Source organism: Eucalyptus grandis, chromosome 3 (genome assembly GCF_016545825.1).
Source record: "Eucalyptus grandis isolate ANBG69807.140 chromosome 3, ASM1654582v1, whole genome shotgun sequence".
In the NCBI taxonomy this organism is placed as follows: domain Eukaryota; kingdom Viridiplantae; phylum Streptophyta; class Magnoliopsida; order Myrtales; family Myrtaceae; genus Eucalyptus; species Eucalyptus grandis.
This window is the reverse complement of record NC_052614.1, coordinates 43834105-43846275: the sequence shown is the minus strand read 5'-3', so window position 1 is coordinate 43846275 and position 12171 is coordinate 43834105. Positions and strand designations below refer to the sequence as shown.

General features: G+C 38.1%; 1 protein-coding gene across 1 annotated transcript; it reads left to right on the top strand.

The window, feature by feature from the left end:
* The first annotated feature begins 5269 nt into the window (after positions 1-5269).
* On the top strand, positions 5270-11914 carry LOC104436716 (AFG1-like ATPase). Its single transcript, XM_010049574.3, has 15 exons — positions 5270-5509; positions 5884-6204; positions 6308-6387; positions 7379-7479; positions 7626-7748; positions 7871-7940; positions 8206-8292; positions 8394-8459; positions 8575-8667; positions 8813-8869; positions 8971-9102; positions 9196-9286; positions 9736-9824; positions 10231-10424; positions 11459-11914. The coding sequence occupies exons 2-15, from the start codon at positions 5985-5987 to the stop codon at positions 11562-11564; spliced, it is 1509 nt and encodes a 502-aa protein (XP_010047876.2). The 5' UTR covers positions 5270-5509; positions 5884-5984; the 3' UTR covers positions 11565-11914.
* The last annotated feature ends 257 nt before the right edge of the window (positions 11915-12171 follow it).

Sequence of the window (12171 nt, the reverse complement as noted above, 5' to 3'; positions counted from 1 at the left end):
CTAATCCTAAACCTTTTAATTGTGCCAATTAATCTTAAACATTTTAATGATTTGTTAATTTAATGCTAAGTCTTTTCACGATTTGCCAGTTTAGTCATTTTAACTTTTTTTTTTTACATAAAAAATCACTAATCGGGCAATCAGTCAACATCAACGTCCTACATGACATGATCAATATTAACTTGGACAAATTTTGTATTATTTTTATTTTTTCTGAATTTTTTTATTGTTCTTATCTTTCTTTCCAACTCTCGCTCGACTAGGGCGTTGGGCCCTCACCTAGATCTAGGCAAGGCCATGACCCTTGCTTGTTGGCTGGCGAGGGCCAAAATAATGGTCGCCAACCCAAAGTTGGAACAAAAAATAAGAAAGAAAAGAAAAAAAAAGGAAAGAAAATAATTTTTAGAAGATTAAGGTATGACGGTTGACATTGATTAGACTACTACATTAGCGATTTTTGGACAAAATTAAACTAAATTACTAAATTAGCAAATTATCCAATATAGGACTAAATTGGAACTATTATAAGATTTATAACTAAATTGACAAATTATCAAAATATTTAAAACTCAATTAGTACAATTGAAAGATTGAAGATTGAATTATTACATAAATTTAGTACTTTTGGACAATAACTAATGACAAAGCTACCCTTCAAAATATTTAAGACTTTAGAATCAATTAATAAAAAAAAAAAAAAAAAAAGTTATGCGTGAAATTTCAATATAATCATTTTGACTTATTATCATTAGAAATTGCTAATGTGGCAGTGTAACATGTAGCGTGATTGGCAATGAGTAGACTGTTGGCAATTTTCTACAGAATTTGATTGGAATAAATAAATTAGAATTTTGCACAAAAATTTTGATTTTGATATTGAATTAGTCTTGGTACATTAGGTTTAAGACTTCTTTATATATACATATAGAAGAACTACTTTTGTTTGTCATCAGGAGTTCTAGACAAAGCCCAAAGAAGGCTAGTTGGGAGGGCTGGGCAAACCAAGAAGAGGGAAGAGTATTTTTTTTTTCTTTGAACAAGAGGGAAGAGTATTCAAACGTTGGACTTTAGCTATCCGATCATTTACCCTTTTTTTTTTGGTCGGTGATCATTTACTTGATTCGCCATTCTTTCACAGCGGGCCATGGGATTCCTAGTGACCTTTTGATCGGATAAGAAAAAGGGTTTCTTGAGTGCAGAATATCCATGGTAGATACCTCCTGCTGATGTGTATCCGTTAGGTCAAGCTCGAAGTCATTGTCTCGACCGCGTAATGAGACCGAATAACATCAATGTCGTCGAGACCTCGTGGCCCTATCCTCTTGGTGCAAAAATATCAAATAATCTTTGTTAATTTGTTTTCGTAAAGTTGGCTTAGCTCGGTTTGGACAGTATAATCAACACGAGGCTCGATGTTGAGATACCTGCCGGTCTCTTCATTTGCGGAAGGACAACGTAGATGCGTCCGAGTGAAAAAAGGGCATCAGAATGGATTGTTGCAGCAAAATCTTCCTAATTTTTTAAACACCAAAGGATGAAAGTTGTGAATTTCTCGTGCACCATTTTGTTTTGGATCACATACTTTCTTTCTTTTTGGTCTAGAGAAAATACCACTCTCGCGGCTTCTATGCTCCCTTCTTAATTGCCATCGTGCTTGAGCCGCTGTTGTCACCGCACCTTTAAACCCCCTTCAAGCGGCCCAAAGTGCTCTCTCTCTCTCTCTCTCTCATACACATTAAGTAAAATTGATTCAATGGTTACTTTTACAATTGGCGTACGTGAATTGGGCATATGAAATGTTACCTCATTTATAAGATAAGTAAGATATCTCATGAGCTTGAGTTTTATCTGTCTAATATGAGCATTCTTGTCATATGAAAATATAAAAGAGATTAAGCAAAATGCTCGAGATAATTAACGATAGTGACCATTTCTAAAGTTTCATAGTTAGATAACTCATGTGATAGCCATGGCCATGCTCCATTAGATATAAAAATAGACTCAATAGAGAATAAAGAAAAGAAGATAAGAGGGAGAGAGAATAAAAAAAAGTCCATGCGGTCGACAGCAATGGCCGATTCTCTTCCTATTTACCGCGACGGCTCGGGCTCAACCAAACCCCTCCCCCTTCGGCCAATCTCCACCGCAGAAAGTGCCTGCGGGCCCCTCCCACTGTGCTGATCGCGACCTCCGACGAACAATCTGAGCCGTCTGATTTCGGCCAACGGCTAAATCCACGTCCAGCTGGACACCTTTCGGAACAGCCTGGGTGACTTTAGAAAGGGCCCCACACGGAAAGGCCAGGCCCTTTTTGTGGGGACCGCGAGAGGCCGATGGGGATTCCTCCTCCGTGGACCGCACTCCAGGTGCCTGTCTCCTTCGGTTTTAACGAAAACGAGACGACGTGAATAAAGTGAATTATGGCATATCAGTAGACCTATCAAAACGAGTGATAAATTTATTTCTTAATTCATATTTAATGAGTTGAAACTTTATTTATGTTAATTATATATGATAATTGATTGAGAATGATTAAACCGATTTGAGAGATCGGAGGGCTTTCTCCTGTACTTGTAGTTATTGCATGCTGTATGATTTGCTATTTTAATATTAGTGATAGAACTAAGGAACTTCGGTCTGTCTTTTTGCTTGTACTGAAGTAACCGAATTCTTCTTTGAAAGTGAATTAGATAAAATAATATGAGTGTCACATGAGTGCACAATTTATTTAAATCCAACTTACATTTATGACTCTCTCTTGCTCTTACTCGGCAAACCTCACTTTATATATGGAAGTATTTGAATAATATAGACTGGGTGGGGGAAAGGTAAAAAATGTTATAAATCTATTGTATTAGTATTAATTTTAAGTCGGAAATCACCGACGTAGACATTTTTCTATCTTTTTTTTATTTCTTTCCTTTTTCTTTTTACCGATGGCTAGCACAAGCCATAGGCGAGGGTGGGCAAGTGCGAACACTACCTGGCGAGGAGGGCCTCGCTAGCGCTAAGCCTCAACTAAGTGAGGCCAACACTTGCCTGTGGCTAATGGCCACCAACAAAATATATGGAAAAGTAAATATATATATTTAAAAATATCCATGTTAGTGCAGCCGTGTCATATAGAATGATTGGCATCCACGTTAGTAATTTCTAGCCTAAATTGGCCAAATGAACTGAATGGTATTAATGTAAAAAGTTTACGATTACATTGATGCTAATACAATAAATTTATAATTTTTTGGTACTTTTCTCGATCAGGTGGAGTATGAATCCTTAAATTTATAGTGCATAGAAATTGGGTCAAAATAGTTTAAATAAGTCAATTTAAGTTGGACCAATTTCTATCCAACTTTACTCATTTGACAGGTGTATTTAATTAGTAAGCTTTCAAAAAAAAAAAAGAAAAAAAAAATCTTTAAAATTATCTTCCCCTTGGAATATATTATGCAATCTTTCTTTTGATAAGACCTTTAATTAAGTAATAGTCACTTCGCCAGGTCTATTATTATCCACGCGGGTACTGTATGTGAATGAAGACGTGGGCAAGTGGAGTGTGGGAAGATTAACTGCAGGAGAACTATTTTTTTTTTTTTTTTTACTAATTTGGGGCCACCCTAAAAGTGAGGTCAACCGTTATAATAGTAGAGAGCTAATTTAAAAAAATAAAAATAAAGAAAGAGGAAGACAAATTGATTGTAAATTACCATAGATATAAGTAAATTAATATGATCATGAAATGCAATTGTCTTATCGAATTCCCTTCTCATAGAAGTCGATCAAATTCGAGGGTTCATTATTAATCCACTTACAAATTTCCACCTATACCATCAAATTCCCCTCGCTCGAACCTCCTTTCACGTTGAACACAAAAGCAAACGGAAGGCATTTTTGTTTCGAATTTTTATACCAATTTATTGTCAATCCAAGTGATTAAACGCTATCAAGAGGAAAATGACAGAATGATTTGACGAGATTTAGAGGCATGCTCAGGCTAGATCAAGCAAGCATTTTTCCATTCTTCAACTTGACTTGCCCAATCAGGTCCAGCCGGATATGGTGACACCTCATCTACATATATAGAAAATGTGCGATATACCAATAGGTCAAACGATGACTTTTAAACTTGATCCAAATCTAGGTTGCCTGTCAATTTGATGATATAAAAATTCGTTGACAATATGATTCTTTGGAGGACGACTCTTGAACAAATTCTTAAATTCTTCCATAGATGATAAAAAGAAAAATTAACTACTAATCTAATCCAATCCAATCCAACCCAAAAGATAATTGGTAAACCTGCCCCCGGCTTCCGGAGCGCCGTGTATTGAAAGGAAGAAGTGGAATGTGGGAAGGTGAACTGCAGGAGATTTAAGTATTTTTACTAATGTGCCCTTACGATCTCTTAAGTAAACATTGATGTGAGGATCAATTTGGGTCCCCCTAAGAGTGAGATCAACGTTATAATAGTAGAGAGCCAATTTTAGAAAATAAAGGAAGAGGAAGACAAATTGATTGTAAATTCCCATAAATATAAGCAAAGTAATATGATCATTAAAAGCGCTTGTCTTATCGAATTCCCTTCTTACAGAAGTCGATCAAATTCAAGGGTTAATTATCAATCCACTTACAAGTTTCCACCTAAAGGGAAAACGTAAAGCATGTTCAATTCAAGTTTTTATACCAATTGATCATCAATCCAAGGAATTAAACGTTATTAAGAGGAAAACCACATAACAATTGGTGAGATTTAGAGGCACGCTTTGGCTGACTTAAATCTGATCGGCCGATTAAAAGAGCATTTTTCTCTTCTTCGGCTCAACTCGCCAATCAACTCCAACTAGGTCTAGTGACGCCTAATGTACATGCATAAAAAATGCACGTCATACCAAGAGTTGAGACAATAAGTACTATATTTAATTTCAACTTAATTATAACAATCCGGTCACAATATGAATTTTGGAGAACCACTCCCAAACAAATTCTTAAATTCTTCCATAGATGACCAAAAATTAACTACCAATCCAATCCAATCCAATCCAATCCAATCCGAAAATATAATCGGCAAATCTGCCTCCGGTGTTTCCGGAGCTTTGGGTCTCGAAACGGATAAAAAGTTTGGGACGCTCGGAAACGGCGAGAGGACGACGGCCACGGGAAGGCGTGCGGATGCGGGACATCGTGATTGATCCGTGCGGGCATCGCGAGTCAACCACTTCCAACAACGTGTAAAAAGCCCATCAAAAAGCTCACCATCTCTCTCTCTCTCTCTCTGTCTTATATTATTCAAGTTTTATCACCGTTTTTCGAGGACTTCTCCGCGACTTTGGGTGCTGTCTTTGCCTTCGCAGAGACCCTTTTCCTCGGTTTTTTTTCCTTCTCTTTCTTCTGCCACCCAAAGTCCAAGACCCATCTGCAATCGTGTCTCGCCTGTTCGATCTCGCTGAGACTCGGCTGCTTCTCGTCCCCTCCATTGCTGGTCACGTGGGCTTCCCGTTTCTTGATTCCGGTTAGATTCTGGGCTCGTCCGCTTCTCTGTGTTTCGTGGGTCGTGCGCTGTTTCGATGAATTTCTCGGTTTTGGGTCCGTGGGAATTGTGGGATGGTTTCTTGGGTTCGATGAATTCCGTAGAAAGGATGGCGTCGTGGGGTCGTCGGCTTTTCTTTTCTTTTGATAGAATTCTTCTTTTTTTTCCCGAAATTCTTTTGATAGAATTCACGATGCGTTTTTCAGTAAACTTCGTTCCGATCAGCTGAAAAACTGTCCTTTGTTTATTCTGGTTTGTCTTAATTGTGTGCCCGTGAGTTGTTTTTGTTGCCGTATCAAGAATATGCTCTGCTTTTTTCCTACTTTTTTCTTTCTTTTAATATTTCAATGTTTCAGGATCTTGCGTCAATTTGAGACGTTGAACCGCTCCTAAATCTCATCTAGTTGAAGGAGATTTGGGGTGGTGGAACTTAACATTCCGTCCGTTCCGATTGAAGATGAGAGCGGTAGCTCGGTTAATTCGCCAATCTCGAGCTGCTTTCCAGCACCGACATTATTATCACGCCTGTAATCTTGCCAGGAGACAGGGATCCTTGGTCTATTCGAGTTTAACGCGAAGGCTGCCTAGGTACTATGACGAATTACCTGTATTTGGACTACCTAACTTGGGGACCTCCAGAGCTCTTTCTGTCGATGCCGAGAAAGTTAGTGCTGAAGGTTTGTTCTTTCAGGATGCACATGACGCGATGTTTTTCAATTTTCGGTGTAAGCCGTGAATTGTTTCCGTGTTGTTTTCCTAACTATAATTCTTCATCTGCAGATGCAAGTCGAGCGGGGCCGCTCATCGAGTATGAACGTCGAATTGCTGCAGGTGAACTCGTGGATGGTGACATGTGCCAGGTATGATGCGCCGAGCTTCAGTAGAAGAACAAAAGTCTGCTGCCTCCTGATAATTATTTGTGGTGTTTTCTGGTGGTGTGCGTTGTTTGGTATGTGCATCGATTGATATGTGAAAGTAGATTTACCAAAAAAATGGTGAAACTAGCATTTAAGTGGTGCATGTTCGATTGAGTGTCAAATGCCTACTGTATCTTCTAGCAGATGTTCTTGTTCTGTATTTTCTCATCATTGTTTTTACCACCTCTCTTTCCTAGTTTGAGAGAATTTTTACAAGGATATAGGATAATTGATCTTTAATTAGTGAATACCAAATAAGTTCTAAATGACAGAAAAAATGAACTAATAATGTACATGCGCATTTAAGTTTGAAAAGGTGCATTCCTTAACCTTAATATTTGGGAGACAGTTACCGAATTCTTTATATGAAGTTGGTATCTTACTCAGAAGATTCGTGTGTTTAATGACAAGAACAGAGAACACTGATTCCTATATGCTCAATCTATTACACTATTAAGTGACCTTTAATTGAAGTGATATTGAGTAAGATCATCTAAAGTGAAGTTTCTGTTAGTTCAGTAGTTTAAATAATGAAGCTCATATGATTAGCTTTCCGGTTGGATGTGTCGTTTGTGCATGGATGCATATGAATATGGTTCAGGAAAAATGAGGTAAAGACAAGGTCAAATTCTTACTATGGTGGTTGACAGTAGCCGTTTGAAGCATCCTTTTCCTCACCTTTCATACTTTAAAGCTCTTGTTATGTTAGAAAAATTGTTATTACCTTTTGATGTATAGGAATTGCAACTCCTGAGTTGAGTTTCAAATCGTTGGAATCGCCAAAACAAAAATCCATCTATTTCATGGTTTTTGGTGGGATTGCTCATTAGACTCCATAAGATAGATTACTTTCTGGACTGGCTTGAGTTTGCTGTGTGCAATTGTTTCTAGTTGGTATTTTGTTGAATGATTTGCACATTATGATTTTTTTCAGGTAGGCACTCTGCAAGAGCTACAAAGACTTTATGATGAACTTGTTGCTTATGCTGATGCCTGTAAATTGGATCGTTATTCTGCTTCAGAAAAAGCTGGAAGGTACCAGGTCAACATTCTCAGTGCTTAGCCAGTGTAGTTCTTTCTCTGATTTCAGTATCTTTTCCCCTTGTCATTTGTACTGTTGAAAAAGGTGACTCTTTCGCCCATCATTTCTCAAAAATTATGTTTCTGAATTTGTGTTTTAGGAGTCGGTGGTTGTGGTCTCGTTTTATGCCACAGAGTACATTCTCACCTGTGAAAGGTCTATACCTTTATGGTGGGGTGGGCACTGGAAAAACCATGTTGATGGACTTGTTCTTTGATCAGCTGTAAGTCTAATTTGCCAATCCAATATTTTATTGGATCATCTCGTGGAGATGTTATGTAGAATTCAAGATTGACTTTTCTCATTTTTCTGTACTGATGAATGTCAATGTGCCCTTCATGACAGGCCTGGAAATTGGAGAAAAAAGAGGATCCATTTTCATGACTTCATGCTAAATGTCCATAGCCGCTTGCAAGTAAGAATAGACATGTGTTCTTTCTTATTATAAAGTGTCTTTAACTACTTTTTTCCAAATTGAGGTTGGCTGTTGCTTCTTTTAGACCTTCGATCATGTATGGCACTTGAGCCCTGTAAATTTCTAGCATGAATAGTAAGTCGTGCATTTAATATATGCCGGTCATCTGAATGTTCTAAAGCTCTTTGGTGCTGATCTCCTCGGCCATATTTAATGTACAGTCATGGTATCTGTAGCAAGTTTGTCTAACTCTATATCCTCACAGAAACATAAGGGTGTGGCAGATCCACTTGAAGTTGTTGCAGGAGAAATATCTGATGAGGCGATTTTGTTGTGTCTCGATGAATTTATGGTATAGCAAATTTGGAAATTCTAATGATGGTGATGTACTTATTGATTTATTTGGATTCTGTTAAGTCTCTTACTGGCGTGTTTCTTTTTGGTTCGGACTAGGTAAATGATGTTGCTGATGCCTTGATCCTTAATCGTCTATATAGACATCTATTTGCCAATGGTGCTGTAAGTGACAACCTTTCTGGATTTATTGATGCTTCTATGCATCATCAATTTGGAAAAATTCAAGTTGGATAGTTGCAAAATTGTCATATTATATGCTACTGTGGTGCAACTACAGATACTTGTCGCAACTTCAAATCGTGCTCCCGATAACCTCTATGAAGGTGGATTGCAGAGGGATCTTTTCCTGCCGTTCATTGCGACTTTGAAGGTGAGTATGTGTATTTACTTTTGTAAGTTAGCAGACATAGAGAGAGAAAGAGAGAGAGAGTTAAAAGCTTAATGTTTTTATGTATGGTTCTTGCATCTGCTCAAGTTAAAAGTTTTGATTAATTTCTAATGTCCTTTCTATGCAGGAAAGATGTGTAGTTCGTGAAATTGGATCTCTTGTAGATTATAGAAAGATGACTTCGGTGCAGTTGCTTAACTCTTTCTTCACAAAATTCCACACCCGCTGCTCAGTTGGCAAATCACACATCTCTATGCCTAACTTGTCTTTTATCTCCAATCTCAGGCAGATCAAGGTTCATACTTTGTTGGCAAAGATTCATCTGCGTATCTCCTGCAGAAGTTCCAGCAATTGATTGGGGAACACACAACCGCAAGACCTCAAGAGGTTGAAGTCGTAATGGGACGGAAACTACAGGTATGTGCCACACAATGTAGTGACCGCTTGTATCCTTATGCAAGGTTGCTTGTGCTTCTCTCCCTTAACTGCTTTATATTATATCCTGCTTAGGTTCCACTTGGTGCTAATGGATGCGCCTATTTTCCCTTTGAGGAATTATGCGACCGGCCTCTTGGTGCTGCGGATTATTTTGGGTTATGCAGTAAGTTATTTTTAGGTGTTTAAAGAAGTGATAGTAGTCTAGGCACTGACAAACTTAAAACTACTTTTTATGCAACAAGTAAACTAATCAAGATTAAGGGAATGTATACATGTTATAATGCACGCTGCTACCTTTTGTCTTTTGTTTATCAAGTTTCTTGTTAGTTATTGTTGTTGCATAGCCATGCAAACCATAGAGAATTTTGTGATTATGGTCTTCTATGAGGTTGAATAAATTGACAAATGGATATTAGTAGATCCTACTCAAGCTAGGGGCCTCCAAAATGCCAATTATTAAATTGAAATAGGTAGAGCAGTCAAGAGTTGGAGATGTTTCTTCTTCAGTCCACTGTTAGGGGAGCCAACTCTGTGCCTTCTCATGATTATCTTAAATGATCATGCTATTTTTCAGATATTGTGGGCTAAATTCTCATTTTCTTTGTTTCGTAGAGAATTTTCACACCCTGGCATTGGATGGTGTGCCGATTTTTGGACTACACAATAGGACTGCAGCTTATCGGTTTGTCACTTTAGTTGATGTAAGCCTCAAATCTGAATAAGTTTGTTCTTTAAGACCTTATATTTTCTGCTTTTTGGCTTTACAATTTGCACAATAGGACTGCAGCTTATGAGCTTTTGGCTCTTCAATGTGCAGTATATCTTAAAGAAATATGCGCTCTTCCTTCTTAACCATATCTGGTTGATAGTCTGATGATATTTTTAAACTGTTGAGGATGCCCTTTCGGGATTAGTTAAAGAGAAGTACAATTTTAACACAGAATTTAAAGTGGGTATCATGTCACCTATGCTGTGCTTTAGGGAGCAAAGTCAATATTTTCTTAAAATTTATCCTTTTCCTTGGCTCTTTTTTATTCTCAGGGTTAGGTTTATGGGAAGTTTTTGAGTAGACAATTAATTTAACTACATTTATTGACTGATTACCAGGTCATGTATGAGAACAGGGCTAGGCTACTGTGTACGGCTGAGGGCAACCCACATGAACTTTTTGATAGGATAGTGACAGTCATGGATGCACAGCAAATGGCGCCCAGAACCTCTTCGAGGTCAAGGAGAAGCGACGATTTGGACCTTTGCGTTGACAATGAACTTGGATTTGCTAAAGACCGTACTATTAGCCGGTATGTAAACCTCCATTGCTTACTATTGAGAGTTTTTTTCCGTATTTTATATTGTATTGATGGCCAATATTTTCAAAGATTTTCAGTACTCCCCACCGCAAAACAAAATCTATTGTTTTAATTACTTTATATTGCTTTAACGACTATCAACTGACACACTTGTTTTTGGAGATCTTTGTGAATGTTTGAGGCTACCTCTTCCACTGAGGTTAGCGAGGCACAAAGCACTGTCTGGTGCTGCTAATACATCTAAAATTCTTCATGGGCTGCCTATTTAAAGTTTCCGCTTGGAATTTAGGTTCAATCTCTGATTATTTGGAGTTTGTGATAAGTTCTGCTTTTCTGCGGATATACTTATGTCAATATGTGGACAACTGGTGGTGAATGGCAGAGATGCATGGCATATGATTATGAATTATAAAGCCTGTAATTATGTACCTTAACGATCTTATCATCAGAACGCAGAATCAACTTTTCCTCTAAAAGCTACAATGTACTTTGCTCGTGACTGAATAAGCTGGACTAGGTTACTGAAATTTCCGACAGTTTGGTCTTTGGCATTCGGTAGTGGAAGGTGGCTGCTTTTGATGGTTTCTCTACCTGATTGAGAGCATCATTTTTGGATTACTGCATGTACTTCTTGTTCTCTAGTCACATTTAAATAGGGAAGAGAGAATGGTCATTTACTCATTGTCTACTTCTCGTCTTCATTATTACCACAGAGAGGAGAAAAAGGTCTTGATACATTATGTTGAAGAAGTCCCGTAGTATGAGTTACAATCGCAATTGGGATGCGATACATCCTTCCATTGATTAAATGTTCAAGATACCCCAGTGCATGGGGTCCTTTATAAGCATGCTTGACCATAGATTTACCGTGAGACCTTTGATGCTGCTTGACCCTCCGAGTTGTCCATTCTTATCCAATTACTAATAATTTCGGGATCATGCGGTAGAAGCTGATTCATTTGGACGGCCCACTTATGCAAGCAATTCTTTGTGGTGATATCACTGACTAAGAGATACTGGTGCAGATTAACAGAGATGAACAGCAAGGAGTACCTAGAGCACCACACGGCCATGTTGACGGGGAAGGATGTCGCCGAAGAAAGTAGCGAGGCAAATGCTGTAGCAGGATGAAGAATAAACTCGAAGACCAGCAATCAGACTGTCGTAAGCATAAATAATTTGCTAGGATGGGTATGGCTTTTGGCGACTGTACTAACCATCTACCCGGTGTTCGATTCGAGCCGGTGGAATAAGTCCTGATTCTCTGCCGCTAAAGGCCTTCTGTAATTTAGATGCGAGCTGTAACAAATGGTTTAGAGGGACAGCTTCAGCCAATTGAGGAAATTATGGTCACAATTCACTGTATCTTGAGATGTCTGTAGCTTGGAATTGAAGTTATAAATGTGGCAAGGCTCTAGCCATAGTAAGCAAATTCAGATGACTCTTCTTTTGGTCAATGTGAGGATAAGAATTATAAGCCACGATCTGTTTGGCATTTTTCTCTCTTTTATAATGACGAAGAAGACCACCCTTTCAGGTAAATCACAGATTAACGAAATATTCGCTGACCTCAAGAATCATGTAAGATGCAAGCAAAGGTCCGTGATGGATATTTTGGGTGAATAAACCACTATATTTAAGGGGTATTTGTACCCTAATAATATGCACGGCTAAAAATAGGATCTGACAAGGATCAATCAGCATTTCATTCATACCGAGAAATCTTGTAATATTCTGG